Source organism: Zingiber officinale, chromosome 1B (genome assembly GCF_018446385.1).
Source record: "Zingiber officinale cultivar Zhangliang chromosome 1B, Zo_v1.1, whole genome shotgun sequence".
Classification (NCBI taxonomy): domain Eukaryota; kingdom Viridiplantae; phylum Streptophyta; class Magnoliopsida; order Zingiberales; family Zingiberaceae; genus Zingiber; species Zingiber officinale.
Window position 1 is genome coordinate 58,049,801 of NC_055986.1, and position 16,210 is coordinate 58,066,010.

The 16,210-nt window shown below is 37.4% G+C and overlaps 1 protein-coding gene across 2 annotated transcripts in view; it reads left to right on the forward strand.

Annotated features, from left to right (window-relative positions):
• The window catches only part of LOC121967306 (bifunctional dethiobiotin synthetase/7,8-diamino-pelargonic acid aminotransferase, mitochondrial-like), a 54,743-nt gene extending 43,168 nt beyond the window's left edge, over positions 1-11,575 (forward strand). For both annotated transcript variants that reach the window (XM_042517446.1, XM_042517454.1), the window contains 2 exons: positions 10,824-10,936; positions 11,192-11,575. In XM_042517446.1, coding sequence (XP_042373380.1) covers positions 10,824-10,936; positions 11,192-11,378 — 300 coding nt within the window. In that variant the 3' untranslated portion in view covers positions 11,379-11,575. The remainder of the gene's footprint in view (positions 1-10,823; positions 10,937-11,191) is intronic.
• Positions 11,576-16,210: the final 4,635 nt, after the last annotated feature.

Below are 16,210 nucleotides of genomic sequence, written 5' to 3' on the forward strand. Positions count from 1 at the left end.
GCGAAAGCTTGCTCGAGGAGAAGGCCGGAAGTTGGGTTCGTGTGAGCCCTATTCCAGATGACTGAAATCACCTAAGCAAGCGAAGTCGGAACGGAAGGCTCGGATCGATGCGAGCGGAACCGGAGCAGGAGATCGGGACCAAAAATCTGCTGATTTTTGACCAGACCGGGGCACTCGGACTAGACCGGGCGCCCGGACCAATCCGAGGTGTCCGGACTCCGGGCACCTGGAACCCTTCCGAGCAGGGTGCTCGGAACCTGATTCTTAGCCATATTGATGTGGTGTTTAAACGTTGCGTCACGGATAGAATTCTATCCCATTCCAGGCATTTGGAACCCTTTCAGGCGCCCCGAGCAGGACTATATAAGCAGCCCTGCTCCCAGAAGCTAAAAACAATAAGAAAAAGAGAAACAACACTTGTACTCATTCAGTTTCCTGTTTAGCTTCTGTTTTTGTGCATTCATTGATGTAAAGAGGTTTCTTCGCTTGAAGGAGAAATTAGTGCGACTTCATCTGCCTTGGATTAACAACCTCCTTGATTGTAATCAAGTAATCTTGCTGTGCCTCTTTCCTTTTAGTCTCTTTTATTATTCTTATGCAAATGTTATTTTAATTAAGTTATAAGTCAAGAAAAGTTCATTTGCTTGATTTATGCAGGGGATATTCACCCTCCCTCTAGCCGACCGCCAAGGGTCCTAACAAATGATATGTAATTTAAAGTATTTATTTAATATTTATAATTTTAAATCTCTTTTTCTAAGATAAAAAATATATATTATTTATAATAATTATATAAATTAATAGAAAAGTCCTAATTTATATATAATAATTATATAAAATTTTAATTTATTTAATTATTAGTTTATATAATATATATTTATATAATTATAGTTTATAGATATTCTAAATAATCTATATTAAATATTTTATATATAAAGAGATAGAATTGTTAACTTGGCTACCTTCTAAAAGTAAATTTATTTTAAAAAATTATATATTTTTTAATTTTTTAACAATTAAAAGTTTAGAATTATTTATAAACTTTTAAAATTATTTATCAATTTTTAAAAATATTTAATATTCTAAATAATCTATATTAAATATTTTATATATAAAGAGATAGAATTGTTAACTTGGCTACATTCTAAAAGTAAATTTATTTTAAAAAATTATATATTTTTTAATTTTTTAACAATTAAAAGTTTAGAATTATTTATAAACTTTTAAAATTATTTATTAATTTTTAAAATTATTTTAAATATTTTTATAACATTTTAATCTATTTTTAATTTATAAAAATAATTTAAAGTTTGATTTTAAAATTGTTTTAAATTATATAACTATATATTATATGAATTATCTATTTTTTTACTTTAATTTTTTTATATTTTTAATAAAAAACAAATTAAAATAAAATTATATATTATAATTATATCAGTTAATTAACCATTTAATTAATTAATTAATAATTTATATAATATATATAATAATTAATTTGAAATTATATATATAATAACGATTTTAAATTTTAATTATAAGTTTTTTAAAAATCTTACTTTTTCTTCTCATCGCGATGTGCGATTCGCCGCCTCCCTTCGCATGGGAGCCACCGTCGTCGTCGCCTCACCACCACCGACGCTACTAATCTCTTACCGGTAGCCTCATCGAGGCAGATGTTCCAGGTAAGTGATCCGTAAACTATCCCAAAGATTCATTCTTCCTTCCTCCTTCCTTCTGTCGCGTGAGCACCCACGATTCCTTCTGTCACTCGACGACGAGCGCACGCGATTCCTTTTGTTGCATGACGCACGCCGAAATCATTGCTCTTTGGATGTCGGTTTCGGTGTATGGGTAGAACGGTAAGTTTCGCCCGTTCCGCTCGACGCGGAACGAAACCCTAAACCCTGCCTAGAAGTGGATAAATTGGCAATGAAGGTGGATCGGATAAGCGTTGGTGGAGGCACATAGAAGGGATCCAGATGCCTGAAATGACCTATAAAAGATCCTTCGACCAATAATTCTAAACACTATTCTTCTATAATCAAACGACTCTCACGCTTCTACGAAACTCTGCTACAAGGTTGGAATGTTACTTCGACAACAAACTCCAAGTCTATATTTGTTCCAGGCTGTCGGTATAATTGTTCTTTTTATTAAAGCTCCATTTCCTCCTTTGTATTTTGTATTTTGATTGAGCTCATAATGAATTGCCCAACGAAAGCCGTTAACAAGTGCGGGCCTTGGACTAGTAGCACAAGTTGTGACCCAAGTAAAACAAAGTGTGTTAACATTGTTTCTATTACTCATTCAGTTGTTTTAACTCATGTTTTTCAAATAGGTGAAAAAGTGACGCGCACTATTCACTTCCCTCTACGACTTCTTTCGATCCTTCAGTGACTCGGCTGTAGGTAGGCCTTCTATACTGTTCAGGTTTATGTCTTTTTAGGTCTAGGATGTCTCAAGAAGTCATATGCCTGAATGACCCCTCCATCTTGAGTAAACCACTCTATTAGTCTTTGTCCAGTAGAGTCTTTGTCCAATAGCCTCCTGGGAGCTAGCACCCAATAATAGAAGATTTCGTATTGCAGTAGGCAATTATTGCATCATTGCTTAATGTTTGGGGCAATTATTGCAGTCTTGTTGGTACATTGGGTAAGTTGATTAGCAAATTGATTGGTATCCATTCCATGCTTAACTTTTCAAGCATAAGTTGGACACTTTTTAATAGGGCCATTATTCTGGACCGAACTTCATTGTTTAACATGGATCTCTGCCACTAGTCAAATCAACATCTGCTGTAGTGGAGTACTATTACTTAAGAGTTTAGATGACAACCCTACCCTATAATTCTGTAATTTTCTACATGATCCTTGTTGATTTCTCTCTCTTCATACATTGTTGTATTTGGGTTGGACTTAGGCTTTATTTACCTTGGAGGAGGGTTACCTTTCAGCAGAGAGGGAAGACATGATATGGATCTCCTTCACTTTTATTCATCCCAGGAGAAAAACTACGCAGGAACAATGTTTAAGGTGAAAAGAGTCAAGTCCAGATATCACAGTTTAATGGGCACTGCGATGCTGTGCATCACTGGTCACATTGTGCCAGTGGCCATTAATTGGCATCTCCTAGCTCAGAATTGAATTGAGCTGCTGCTAGAACTGACTAATGAATGATTTTTACTTGTGTCCACATCCACCTTTGTTCTGGTTGTTAATGTTCTCCCTTGGAGGTAATTCCTATCCAGAATGTGGATATCTTGACCCAGACAGGAGGTGAGTGGGAGGTGAGCGAGTTCTGGCAGGAGGTCCCAAGTCATTGATAAGATGCAGCACTGGAATATGGCGCACTACATGATTACAATTCAAAATTAATATTGAACCCCTCTAAGGAATGTAGACAATGAATGTATGATAAATCTTAGGATGTAATTTTATTCGAACATGGGGTTTGGATTTGATTTAACTCTTAGCCCAACAATTAAAAGACAATAGTAATGAAGCCTAATCTAATTTAAACTACAATTGCATGGGAATTGTAAGCAACATCAAGTGAAATGAAATTTAGAGCATGTAATGAAACCTAAACTAATCTAACCTATTGCATTGAACACAAACATAATGGATTTAAAACTAACAAGCAATGCAAACAATTAACTAAAGGAATTACCAAACTAAAACTTAACTACTCAAAGAAACATTCCATCGAACACCTTGCGAGCATCATCCAATCAAACCCTATGTATATGAAATCTAAAACATGGGGAGTTTAATCTATTACAATTCAACCAGCAATGAATTCATACAAGCATTTAAACATAACTCTAGCAAGCAATCCATACATCAAAGAAGTAGATGATCAAATCAAACATCAAACAAAATGAACCCAAGCTTGCTTCTGATGGCTGTGTTCATGTTTGATGTTGAGGAAGATCCAATTGAAGAATGTGATGACCGGCTAAGAAGGGGATCCCCTTAACTTGTCAGTGTTGGCTTATGGTGGAGATTGGCCAATCGGATAAGCTTGGAGGTTCCGTAGCCAGATCTGATGGAGAAGCTGCTTTGAGGAAGAAGGCAGGTGTCCAGAAAGAAGATGAAACTGGGAAACCTCAAGAACTCGCAGATTGAAGGCCGAATGTGGGCTTGGTGGATGGAAGATCACTGGATTGAAGAAGAAGATGATGAGTGGAAGGGGTGTTTCATCATTTCCCTATTACTCCACCTCCGCCACCTTGTCAACTAAGTAAACAACCTTTTTTTTTGTCTCCGGCCTACTTCCCTTCCTTCCTCATCCTCCAACTTAAGATTGTATGACATTGTTTGTGTGAGACATTGGCCATGACTTGTATGAATGAATGGACTAGTCTAAAAGTTCATTGATCATCTTCATTTACTACATTAAACTTTCTCCAGAACCCTGTACCAAACTCTAAAAATTAGTCACTGAGACTCATGGTAACTCAACACTACTGTAAATTTAAAGTTGATGTTGACATGTTGGATTGGGTTGCAACAGCCAATCTCCTTTTGTTGGCGTCTGTTGCTGTCAGAATAAAGAAGAGTATCTCCCTCGAAAAAGTGGTTGACATATGATGTTGTGAAACTGCAAGTGCATGATCGTCAAGTAATAAAATATCGATCCCACGAGTACTATTTATTAAACACTAGTTGAGTTCGCAAAGCAAGTTATTTAGACAATTGAAGCTATGTGTGGTACGGGATAAGAGAGAGAGTTGAGAGAGAGAGAAAGAGCGGTTGAATGGTTGAGAGGGAAATTGGATTGAGGGAATGGTTCTAGGATTTCGGTTTCGCTATGATGATTGTTGATGGCCTAAGTATTCACTTTCCTACCTGAACCTACCCCAAATTACCAATATGGAATCAAGAGAATTACACTAGCGTGGCTACTCTAATCCGATGCCTCTTTGCAAGGAAACCTATCTAGTGTCCGTTTTGCAGGACTACCCTGTCACTAGGGCTCCACGGTACTCCTAGATGATCCCCTGTACTTTGCAACATCGAATTGGGCAAACCCATTAAGATTTATGTTGGAGTTATCTCATGGCAAGCCGATTCCATTCAAGGTGATAATGTTAGAATTCTACTTTGTGGGACTACCCCTGTCACTAGTGCTCCATGGTTCATCTAGATTATCACCTATTCATGGTGATTGACTTACCACGTCCTATAGCATTCAAAGCATACTTAATAAAGCAAGAACAAGGAATAAACATGTCATGTAATAGAGAAAGAAACAAATACTCAGTTCATACATTAACAATTATATCGTAGCTATTTCGTACTCCTAGAATCTGGAGAACAAAAGGAAATACAACCAAAAGACATAGAAAATAACATTCTACAACTCAAAATACGAAACAGAGAGAAGAAAATGCTTATTCATGAATTTTTGATGTCGACAGAAGAGTTTCCGAGCTTCGATGGTGGACAAATCATCACTACGGCTCCTTGACGGGCTCCTAGCGTTTCCTCTTTAGGGGAAAACCCTTCTCCAAGAAAGGGGGTGGAGCCCCTTGTCCAAATTGACTTACCTTGATCCTTTTATAGCTTCCTCAAGCATTCTAGATTTTCTAGACTCGGCCAAAATGGATTTTTGCCCCTTAGACCCGGGGTTTACGGGTTCAACCCTGAATCAAACCTGTAGATCTTGAAATTATCTACAATTTGATAATTTGTAGGTTCCATGGCTTGAACGGAGTCGAAAGTTATGCCCTTTTGATGTTTGGTCTGCAAATTAAGCTAGAGGCTTACACGTGAAGCATGGCCAGGGCGTGTCGGAAACTGTAGACTTCGTTTTTTGCTTCGTTTTGTGCCAAATTTTGTCTAGAGGAACATGCCCGTGTCATGGGACACGACCAAAGTATGTTCCTTGATTAAAACTTCATTTTGATGGATTTTGGAATGCCTTTTTCTTCCTGTATGATTTGTGTCGGGCAGAGGTACGAGTGTGCCTAGAAGGAAATACATGTTCTAAGGCTTATTTGCTTCGTTTTAGCTCCGAAAATGTGTCCTATCAATGAAAAACAAGAAATTCTCTAAACTAAAATAGTAAAAGTAATGAAACGATAGAAAGAAGATGTACGTATGCAAAATATGCTCATGAATGACACAGAATGTATGTAAAATAATGCTATAAAACATGTAAGAAATGCACTTATCAATACCCTCGACTTAAACTGATGCTTGTCTTGAATCAAAACCTACAATCTAGATTTATGTGTAAATGATACATTATAATCCCTAGTAAATCAGTCTAATCCTATCATGTAGTTCACTAATGAGCAAGATAACAAAATTGTTTGAGTGTGACATAAGTGAAAGTTCTTCATGCTCAGTACAATGAGTGACTTAACTTTTTCATGTGTCAAATCTCTGATCGTCAAGTCGTCATCTAACTGTGTCCCTAATACTTCCAGCGATAGACACTTACCTGTCACACACAAGGTTCATCCCCTCCAAAAGTGTTATGCACTGTATAGACAGGGTCTCAAAGAAATACTCGATATTAAAAGAAACACGACAGATATTTCCTTAGTAATCTAACTCGGTCTCAAAGGGGTATCTTATCTGTTTCTACTCATGACAATTGTTTTTTATTCCTTATTTTTTTATTTTTTCATTAAGTGCTTGCAAAGTGCAATACTTGAACAAACCTTTTCTTTTATTTTTTTTTGGGATTTTGATTTTTCATGATAAGTACCATGATCTAAATTTATCCTAACCAAAATGCAGTTGAGGGGTCATTTAGGAAACAAGAGTACTAGTCCAGTCCTATGAATCATGACTATTTTTGTATATATCAACTATCAAAATTAAGTATAAGTGTAAGAGATCATAAACAACTAGGCCAATACCATAACTTTTCGAGCAAAAACACTTGCTCAAGTCATGCTACTATTGATAGAAGAAAATAACTCATTAAGCATACTAGCAAACTATCACGACAACATAAAATCTAGAATCAATTGTGCTAATGTCATGCTATAAGGAAGGAACAAACAATACAATGCATGATTACATGTAAGCATGATATGATGCAAGAAAAGAAAAAAATTATAAAGTAAAAAGAAACATAACAAAACTAAACTAATAAGCTAACAAAACTAATTAAACCAAAAACTCCATACTTGAATTTTTCATTGTCCTCAATTATTACCAAATATGTTATGGAGGAGATGGGAAAAAGAGGGAAGTTAGTGAGATTACCAAGTGATGCGTAGCATACAAGTCATTCCACCATTGATGTTACTCCATCTAGGAGTTGCGCTCCTCTATAATGGTGGAGAGGGTAATTATCATCTCGGAAAAATAGTACACCGAATGCCCTATAGAAGAACTAACAAAAGAAAGCAAAGAACATTTATGTGTGACAACTCGTGTGGATAGGTGAGTGGTGCCCATGAGATAGGGTGAATGATCCTTAAGAAACCGGTGGTAAAAGTCACCATCCCTAACAATGCAATCCTTTATATCCATCCTCAAGCTACCTCTAGCTTTCTCAAGTCAGAATCAAATCATAACTACAAGATAATTTTTAAATCAAATGAAATTGCTTTAAGGTCATATGATGATCATTATTAAACAACCGAAAAATAATTTGACTTTCATGACATCGTTTACCTTGTAAAATATTGACCTCCACCTAACTAAAAAATTTAAGGATAATTCTAAGATAAATAGCATACATCATACTCATGAATCTCATCCAATCAATATTATCCTTAAGGCTAAGACTAGTTAAAACATGTTTGTCTATATATCGAGTATTGACAAATTTCCTCGTAACAAGTATATCATAACGAGTCTTATGATTAGTAATTCCAAAGAAAATAATGCCAAAGGGGTTAGAATTGTTACACTTGTCTCGTGCTTCGTCCTTGCCTTTGTTGTGTGAGCTTGATCCCATCCTACGTTGTTTGAACATTTTTGTCTTAAACCAAGGTCTTCCGGACTTCTAAAAGGTCTTTCAAACAATATTTTTCAGGTTTGCAATTGGGCCATTACAAATCGAATTTGGTTCCAAATTGTAGATCTTCTAAAGAGCTTCGATTTGAGTGGTTGTACATCCCGTAATTTATCCTGGATCAAAAGTTATGACCGTTTGAAAAATCGTGTGCAGTGAGACATAACCATGCATGGGAAGCACGACCTGGCTGTGTTTAAATCTGTTTGGCGGACACGATCGTGCCTTGAGGCACGATCAACCTGTGTTGCTTGCTGTATTTGACATTTTTGCAGCCAAAAAGTGTCACGGTTATGGTTCTCGACATGACCTACCCGTGCACATCACTGCGAAGCTCTCCACGCTTGTGGCGGTTGCCATGGCCAGATCTTGGATCCCACTAACTTTCAAACAAAATAAAAAGTTAAAACTACGAAACAGAAGAAAAACTTAAATGAAAGAAAAGAAAGAAATTTGGGTTGCCTCCCAACAAAACGCTTGTTTATGGTTATAAGTTCTATCCCCTAATCGAGAGCGCATGATTTAAGGTGGTTGCGCTCCCTTTTTCTTTTATTAAGGGCAACAATAGAGTATCTTTTTAACCTTGCCTGTGCCAGGTAAGATACTTTTGAACCCTCTTGCCAAGGGTTATTGGTCTTCATCAAATATGCTCATCTCCAAAGAGTTGTCATGAGGCCGTTCATGTGATTCTTCTATGGGTATTTGCTTTGAAAATTCTTCACCAATCACCAAAGGAAGTATAACATCGAACATGATTTCAGATATGGATAGGAAAAGTTCTTCTAGATCCTCGAGGTTTAGAGGTAATTGAATTAAAGTAGTGTATTCTTTTGTCAAAGTCCTAATTTCATATTCCTTGAGCTCCTCTTCATGTGGTATCTGAGTGGCTTCTAACTCTTCGTTTCTGGTGTCGTCTTCATTATCCTCGCTCAAGATACACTCCTCCCAAGCTGAAATTAGTGTTGAACAACTGGCTTGATGCGAGGCTATTTCGATGTTAGCTCCTGTTTGTTTGATTGCCTTGCTCATCTCGTCTTGTGAAGTGATCAAGCCTTCCAACATTTTCTACATTCTATCAAGCTGAGAAGTTATTTAAACTCCTGTTGATGGCCTAAAATTGTTCTGCCCTACTTGATGTTGATTGTTCATGAAAAAAATTTGAGAGTTCCTCTAACTAGGCTATAAGTGTGCGAATATGTTGAGACTATTTCATCAAACCTTCTGATGAGATTATCTAATGATGTTTTCAAATTTTGTAATCTACTGTAGTTTTCGATTGTATGACATGTTTCACAAACTTCACAATAATATTGTTTCGGCCACATATTGTAGTTGGGGAGGACACCCCATTTTTCCCCATATACTCCATATGCTCGGTCTTATAGTATCGGACAATGATTGATCATATGACATGTTGCACCACAAAGCTCATAATAATAGTAAAAAAAATTCACAGCATTAAATTGGTTGAACCATTGAGTTTGAGCATCCATTTTGCTTATAAGGAAACATTTCCACCTCAAAAGAAAAGGTCAGAAAAGGAAAGAGATGCAATAGTAAAGAAGAAAAGAAAGAGAGCACATAATTGCAAGAAAGAAAGAAATCTAGATCAACTAAATCACTAATCAATCAATATAAATAGTCCCCGACAACGACCCCTAAAATTTGATGTCGTGTAACCGCAAGTGCGCGTTTGTCGTTAAGTAATAAAATATCGATCCCACGAGTACTGTTGATTAACACTAATTGAATTCCAAGGTGGTATCTTGATCCCTTTTTCAATTTTTAGGATCTGCGGGGTTGATTTGGGGAAATATTGGTTTTTGTAGATCTTGATGTTGCTTTTTAATGTGCATTATGCTGGTTCTGCATCTAAATTGCAATTTTTGTCCCTTTGATCTGCGGTTAAGTGGTAAAATTGTGTTGGATTGAAAGAAAACCCTAATTCCTAATCCAAGTTCAGAGGTGTATCGCCTTTTAGATTTATAGGTCAACTATGACATCATAATCATCTCAATTTTTATGCAGTTTACAGGATATTCCTGGCACATTTACAACATTTTATAATACACATTATCTCATGATCTCACCTCCCACCACCTCCCCCGCTTACCTCTTCTTCCTCCAACTAGCAGTGGCCCTGTGTGGGAGTGAGAGATCCCTCAGTCAGCCACCTTCAGTGCCCAGTGGGGTGAGTGGATCTGTTGGGAACAACAGCAGAGGAGATGGGAGGTGGGGTGAGTGCTTGGAGGGAAAAGGAGGAGGCTGTTATGGAAGGAATATTAATCCATATACAATTTATTGAATGGATATCTGATGGATACTGAATTTTAACACAAAATGTTGTAGGTTGTGCTAGAGTAGATAATGAAAGGTTGTACTAGATTTGAAAAAACCATTAAAGTTATACTAGATCAGTGTATGTACCCTTCTATTTACTATATATGCATTGCTTGGTGCTGAGCCTAATTACTGAAAACAGAAAACGGTTAAGGTTGTGCTCGATCAATGGATTAACCCTTATATTTACAATATGCATTGCTTGGTGCTGATCCTAATTGCATGATCTTTATAATTTTGTAAAATACAGGATCTTTATAATTTTGTAAAATACAGGAACAATATAAATTTGCCATGTTCACTTTGCTGGTTTTTTCACATTGATATGAGTGATCATTTGTGTTTTCTTTCCATTGACAAATTTATCCAATGTATCAGCTAGAGCTGAATTTCCTTTCAGAACTAAGATATAGGTGTTTTGTTTTTTAGTTCAACCTTAAATAATCCAACGGAGTAATATGTTTGATCTTTTTTAATGTGTTTATGTGATACTATTGCAGTTGTGGGACATGAAACTTGTTCAGACTATATCTGCTCTTCCTGGAGTAGAAAGAGTAGTAGTTATTGGGACTCTATTTGCTTTTCAACTCAAATCTGATGGCTCTGATGCAGGGTATGCTACTATTCCAATTCAGCTAATAATAAAGTTCCCTTTAGGTAAAACTAAAAAGCTACTCAAATGCATTGAGCTTATGTAGCTTATCAAAGTCCAGTCATGAAAATAACTCATGGTTTATGTTAAGACTCAGTAGGTCTTGCTATTGCTCTTATTTCACCATGCCTATTGCTTGAATAAGTTGATTGACAATTGTAACTCCGCAACTTATATTATTTTCTTTAGCCTATTGATGGTCCATTGCTCATGCAGATATGCTTCATTGTTTGCGAGTTCCTTGGTCCAACAGCTTCGTGCAGATGGTCTTTACATAAGGCCTCTTGGGAATGTCATATACCTCATGTGTGGCCCATGCACATCGCCACATTTCTGTACCGAACAACTTCACAAAGTACATCGTAGAATTTGTGAATTCAGCAAACCTCAGATTGAAGAATGAAGTAGTGAAAAAAGGGGTACCGGAGCAAGCATTCTCTTTGTTCGAATAACCCTACCTTAATGAGGAACCTCTTTGTGCTGGTAGTCATGTCACTAAAAAGTGATATATCTAAAATACTGACAATGAGAAAAATACGGATGCTAGCGTTGATGTTGGAGGACACAACTATATAATAACTGATTTGTTTTCAACCAGAATTTTGATGCATTTGTCGTGGTAAGTTTTTCATCTACGTTAGGTATGATGTGGTTGGCTTAGCAAATGACCACAAAGTCAGATCTGACATGGATCTAGTGAGTTGGGTTGGATGGATGCAATATGAGATGAGGCTGGATTGGAGGTTGCAGATGCAACTTGATTGAGAACCAATGGTGAATGGTGTTGCGTAATAATGTTGACGGTGTCATTGATCAACAGTATAGAGGATTCTACAGCATAATCATCCGAGTTGAAAGCACTTCGATTGAGGTGTCAAGGAGAGCTGTTTAGATCAGTTGAGGTGAATCCTAACCATTTGAGGTACCTGGTATGACCTGAGGTGAGTTGGGTTTAAGCTAAGGTGGGTGAGGTCTGGCCGTGGATGAGACATTAAAATGAACTACCTTGTTTTTATATGTCCCTTGAGGCTGCTCATGCTTGCCGTAGGCATAGCATGTTAAAGGTTAGGACTCCTGTTATTGTAGCAGGTCCCATTTATAGGGTGAATGGTGACTCTTTTCATCTGCTCGGGTTTCTGCCTTTTCTCCTTCTCTTTAGCGGTGGTGGTGAGGGATTCTCTGCATGCAGGGACTTGGAGATCCAAGACTGAAGCGGACCAACGTTAGTTACCACACCAGCTCTGGATGGGTTATGTGGAGGATTGCATGCTTGAGGATCACGCCTTCTCTCCTACGACGACAGTTGTTGGTATGTATTGCCAATTTTATTGTTGTTGGTATGTATTGCCAATTTTATTCGATTGTTAGTCTTGTATCACTTTCTTCGGGATTAGAGATGGGGAAAAAGGTTAAAATTTTGATATGCCGCACATAATATATCAAAATATATCTGACATTATTGATTTAATGGTATACAAAAAATTTTGGTATGAACATTACTAAAATTTTTGATATCGATATCAGTATAGCATTTATATCAAAATTTTTAATATATTATACTGGTATCAAAATTTTACACTAAAAGATATGAAATTTAACCATATTAAAAATTTGATATACCAAAAATTTAGTACGATATCGATATATTTTTTTTTATATACCGAATATTTTTATATGATATACGGTATATAAATTTTTTTTTTTTTTTTTTTTTGTAATTTCAGTATACCATCCCTATCTAGGAGACCACTAATGGATATTGACTCGAAATGGTGAGAGGTGAATCCTCATAAAAGCCAACTCAGCCAAGCTCCTTCCTAGCAGGCCTATGACGTGGCCATTTGGCTCTGAGCTACTTGGGTTGGGTTTCTTTGGATTGAAGTAGGTTTGGAGAGACCATTAACGGGGGCGGGTTAACTTGGGTGACATCACATGTCCCCCTTCTAAATCGGAGTGAAGAGTGAAGTCTAATGAAGTTTCATAAATTAGAAAATCAAGGAGGAGGAGAGGTTCATACACAATTAGATCCAACAATGCAGGCCCTCACTATGGGGATTTTGAAGATGGAAGAAATTGATAGCTGACATCCTGAATGCCATCTCCTATAGATTTGCTCGGGGAAGAAGTATCCAAATTCTTGCCTAAGACTTAATATAAAGGATGTGTCCTTGTAGCCAGAAATAAGAACACCCCTCATATTAAGATTGAGGAGAGATGCTCGATCTCGTGGCCAGTAATAAGGATGACCTTTGTGTCTAGATCGGGTCGGGGAGAGGTATTCGATCCCGCGACTAGTAATAAGAATAACCTTTATGTCTGGATCGGGAGAGGTGCTTGATCCTGCGTGTCACGCCCTAAGGGTAATATTGTCCAACAAAAATAAAAATCGGATAGCACATCCCTTGTAGCAGTAACAAATGAAATATGTATACAATGTCACAAGGCTACTCATAAGCTATCAACAGTCCACATGGTTGGATGTAAATACAATCACGCAGTTTATAACCAGCCTACACAGCTGGAAGTAAACACAACCACGCAGCTAATAAACAACCCATACGGCTAAAACAAAATACAGTGGAAGTCACAAAATAACGATTGCAAATTCATAAAAACAGCTAATTGTGAGCCGACCCGTCTTGTACAACAACATCAAAATAATTACGGGAAGCCACAAGGCTAAACTCCATACAAAAGATATATATACATGTACAAGTCCAAAACCAATAATGCAAATGATAGCAATAACGGAAGAAGTCACTCGATGTGACATGGGACTAGCGGACAGGATCTCCAAGTGACTCCATAAATCCTCTACCTGCTCTCTGGCGAAAGAAAAACCAGTACAAGGGGTGGTGAGTGCTAATAACTCGATGGATAATAGATAGATAGTGCATGAATATAATATTTCTAGAGATTCAAAAGTATATAGTCTCATAGGGAAACGATCAACAAGTATAATAGTAATGCCATAACAAGTGTCCATACCTGAACGATGTCCCGAGCACCTAAAAACTGTAAGTGTAAGAGTGAATCTACAACATAACTACTTGTATCTACTAAAGCATCATATATGGTCTATCCAGCTACTAATAAGCAGACCAAAGTCAAGTACATACAACTGACATATCTCAATCATATGCAAACATATCACAAATATATAGATATAATCAATAACAAGCATATGCAATCACATAACATATGCATATACACGGCATGGTTACTCCCGCCTACTCCTCAGCTATCATGACCCTTGTATGGTTGAGAGGTCGGGATAATGACAACTGTATACACTACCAACAACCACTACTCTTGAGTGGTGTGAGTGGACAGTTCGTTGAGTAGCTATCTAGCTACATGTCAACGGGGTCCCTGCTGCTCGCAACTCCAACTAACACTACCCCTGAGTAAAGCGAGTTGGGCACGTCATGACAAGATGCACTCACTCCAAGCACACTACCTTGAGCGGCAGAGTGAGCAGCAATGGCCAACGACTCAACCACAAGGGAGATATAGTCACCGACATACATGTAATATTATGATAAGCAAGATGCAAATAATCATCACCACAGATATAGCAAATAACTATGCCATAGTATAACCAACATATCCAACTAAGTACATGTATATAAAGCAATCAATGCAAATAAACAAGATATTTAGTATTTACTAAATATCATAGATAGCAACGAGAGACTATATAGATATAGAATCAATCATCTCAAAGATCAAGCAACCAAGTGTCAAGTTCATGAAATAATATGAATGGAGTCAAGGTAAATACAACAACCTATCTAAACATAGTTCATGCACTAAGGTCAAAGTACTACAGAAATAAGACAAGAAGTACCCGCCTTAATGTTGATCAAGTGCAACTTCCACACATCAATGTCTACCACGAGCTTAGGTCCTGTAGCATACAACATGAGTTATTACATCGCTCTACATAAATCAAATAACTCACTCCATTCCTAATCAATTAAGGGCAACTCTAACTTACCGATCGTCATCGAAACCTAACTAACCTTTTGTTATTCCTCTCCTTTTCACTCTCTTCTTTAAACAGTTCACTGTTTGAATCAAGATTATTCCACCCAATTCAACAACCAAAATCCTAATTAATCCGAAAATCAAACAATAATTCAGATTAATCAAATTTCTACGTGAATCGAATACCTTAACTGACTATCGCTACTTGGTGAAGAATTCCTGATGTAGGAGTGAGAGAAAAGGGAAATCTTCACTCAGATCCACAGAAAAGATAGTGGTTGTCGAAGACTCCAGAGGTGGCTAGGGGGAGGGGACAGTGCCTCTCCTCTTTGAATCCGTAGAGAAGATGGTTTCCGTGACCATCATCCTCCTTTCCAAGTCTTAAATTTGATTGGGTGCCCTATTTCATTGCATGACAGTGGTGCCGCCAAGCTGGCCATCAAGTAAGACACCGATCGTGAGGTATGGCAAATGAGAGGATGCTAGGGCATGCAATGGAGATGGGATGAGATCGGTAGCTTTCTCTCTCCAAGAGTGTTGGCGTCAGAGCGATGAGAGAGGGCGATCGTGCCTCCTTGCTCCTAGCTGAAAACTAGCCTGTGCAGAGGCAGGCGACTCAGAGAGGATGGTGATAGCGAGTTAGACTTGGCGATCAGAAGGCGAGTCGGTGGCGACCACATGAGACAGAGGAAGAGAGTGGGCAACCCTGCTCTCCCATGGCCGACGACTGGATCGTAAGAGGAGTGGCTGACGTCGACGATTGAAAGGCCAGTCGACGGCGATTGCGTGATATCGGGAGGTGTGTACATATATATAACTGAATCTCCTATTTTAATTGGGTGTCCTAAATAGACTTTCCTTAAGTTTAATAGGTTCATCCCCATACAGACTCCGTTTAAATCTCAATTTTTTTTTAAATATTCCTAAAAAATATATTAAGGTTATTTCTACAATAACATCAATTATTTGATTATTGTATCTTATATTGCAACTAGTAATAAGAATATCTTTTGTGTCTAGACAGGTGAGAGGTGCTTGATCTCACGATCAGTAATAAGAAACATTGCCTCCTTAGTCTAGTTAGGGATTGAGAATGACATGAAGTCGTGAGAACCATAAGATATATCTCTTCTTGAGCAGGAATTATACTTGCTCTGATAATTGATGAAGACGGCATTGAGCATGAGATGCTTTCCTGCCATCTGGGTATCATATGAGTCCAACCCTTGTGAAGATGGTATCAAA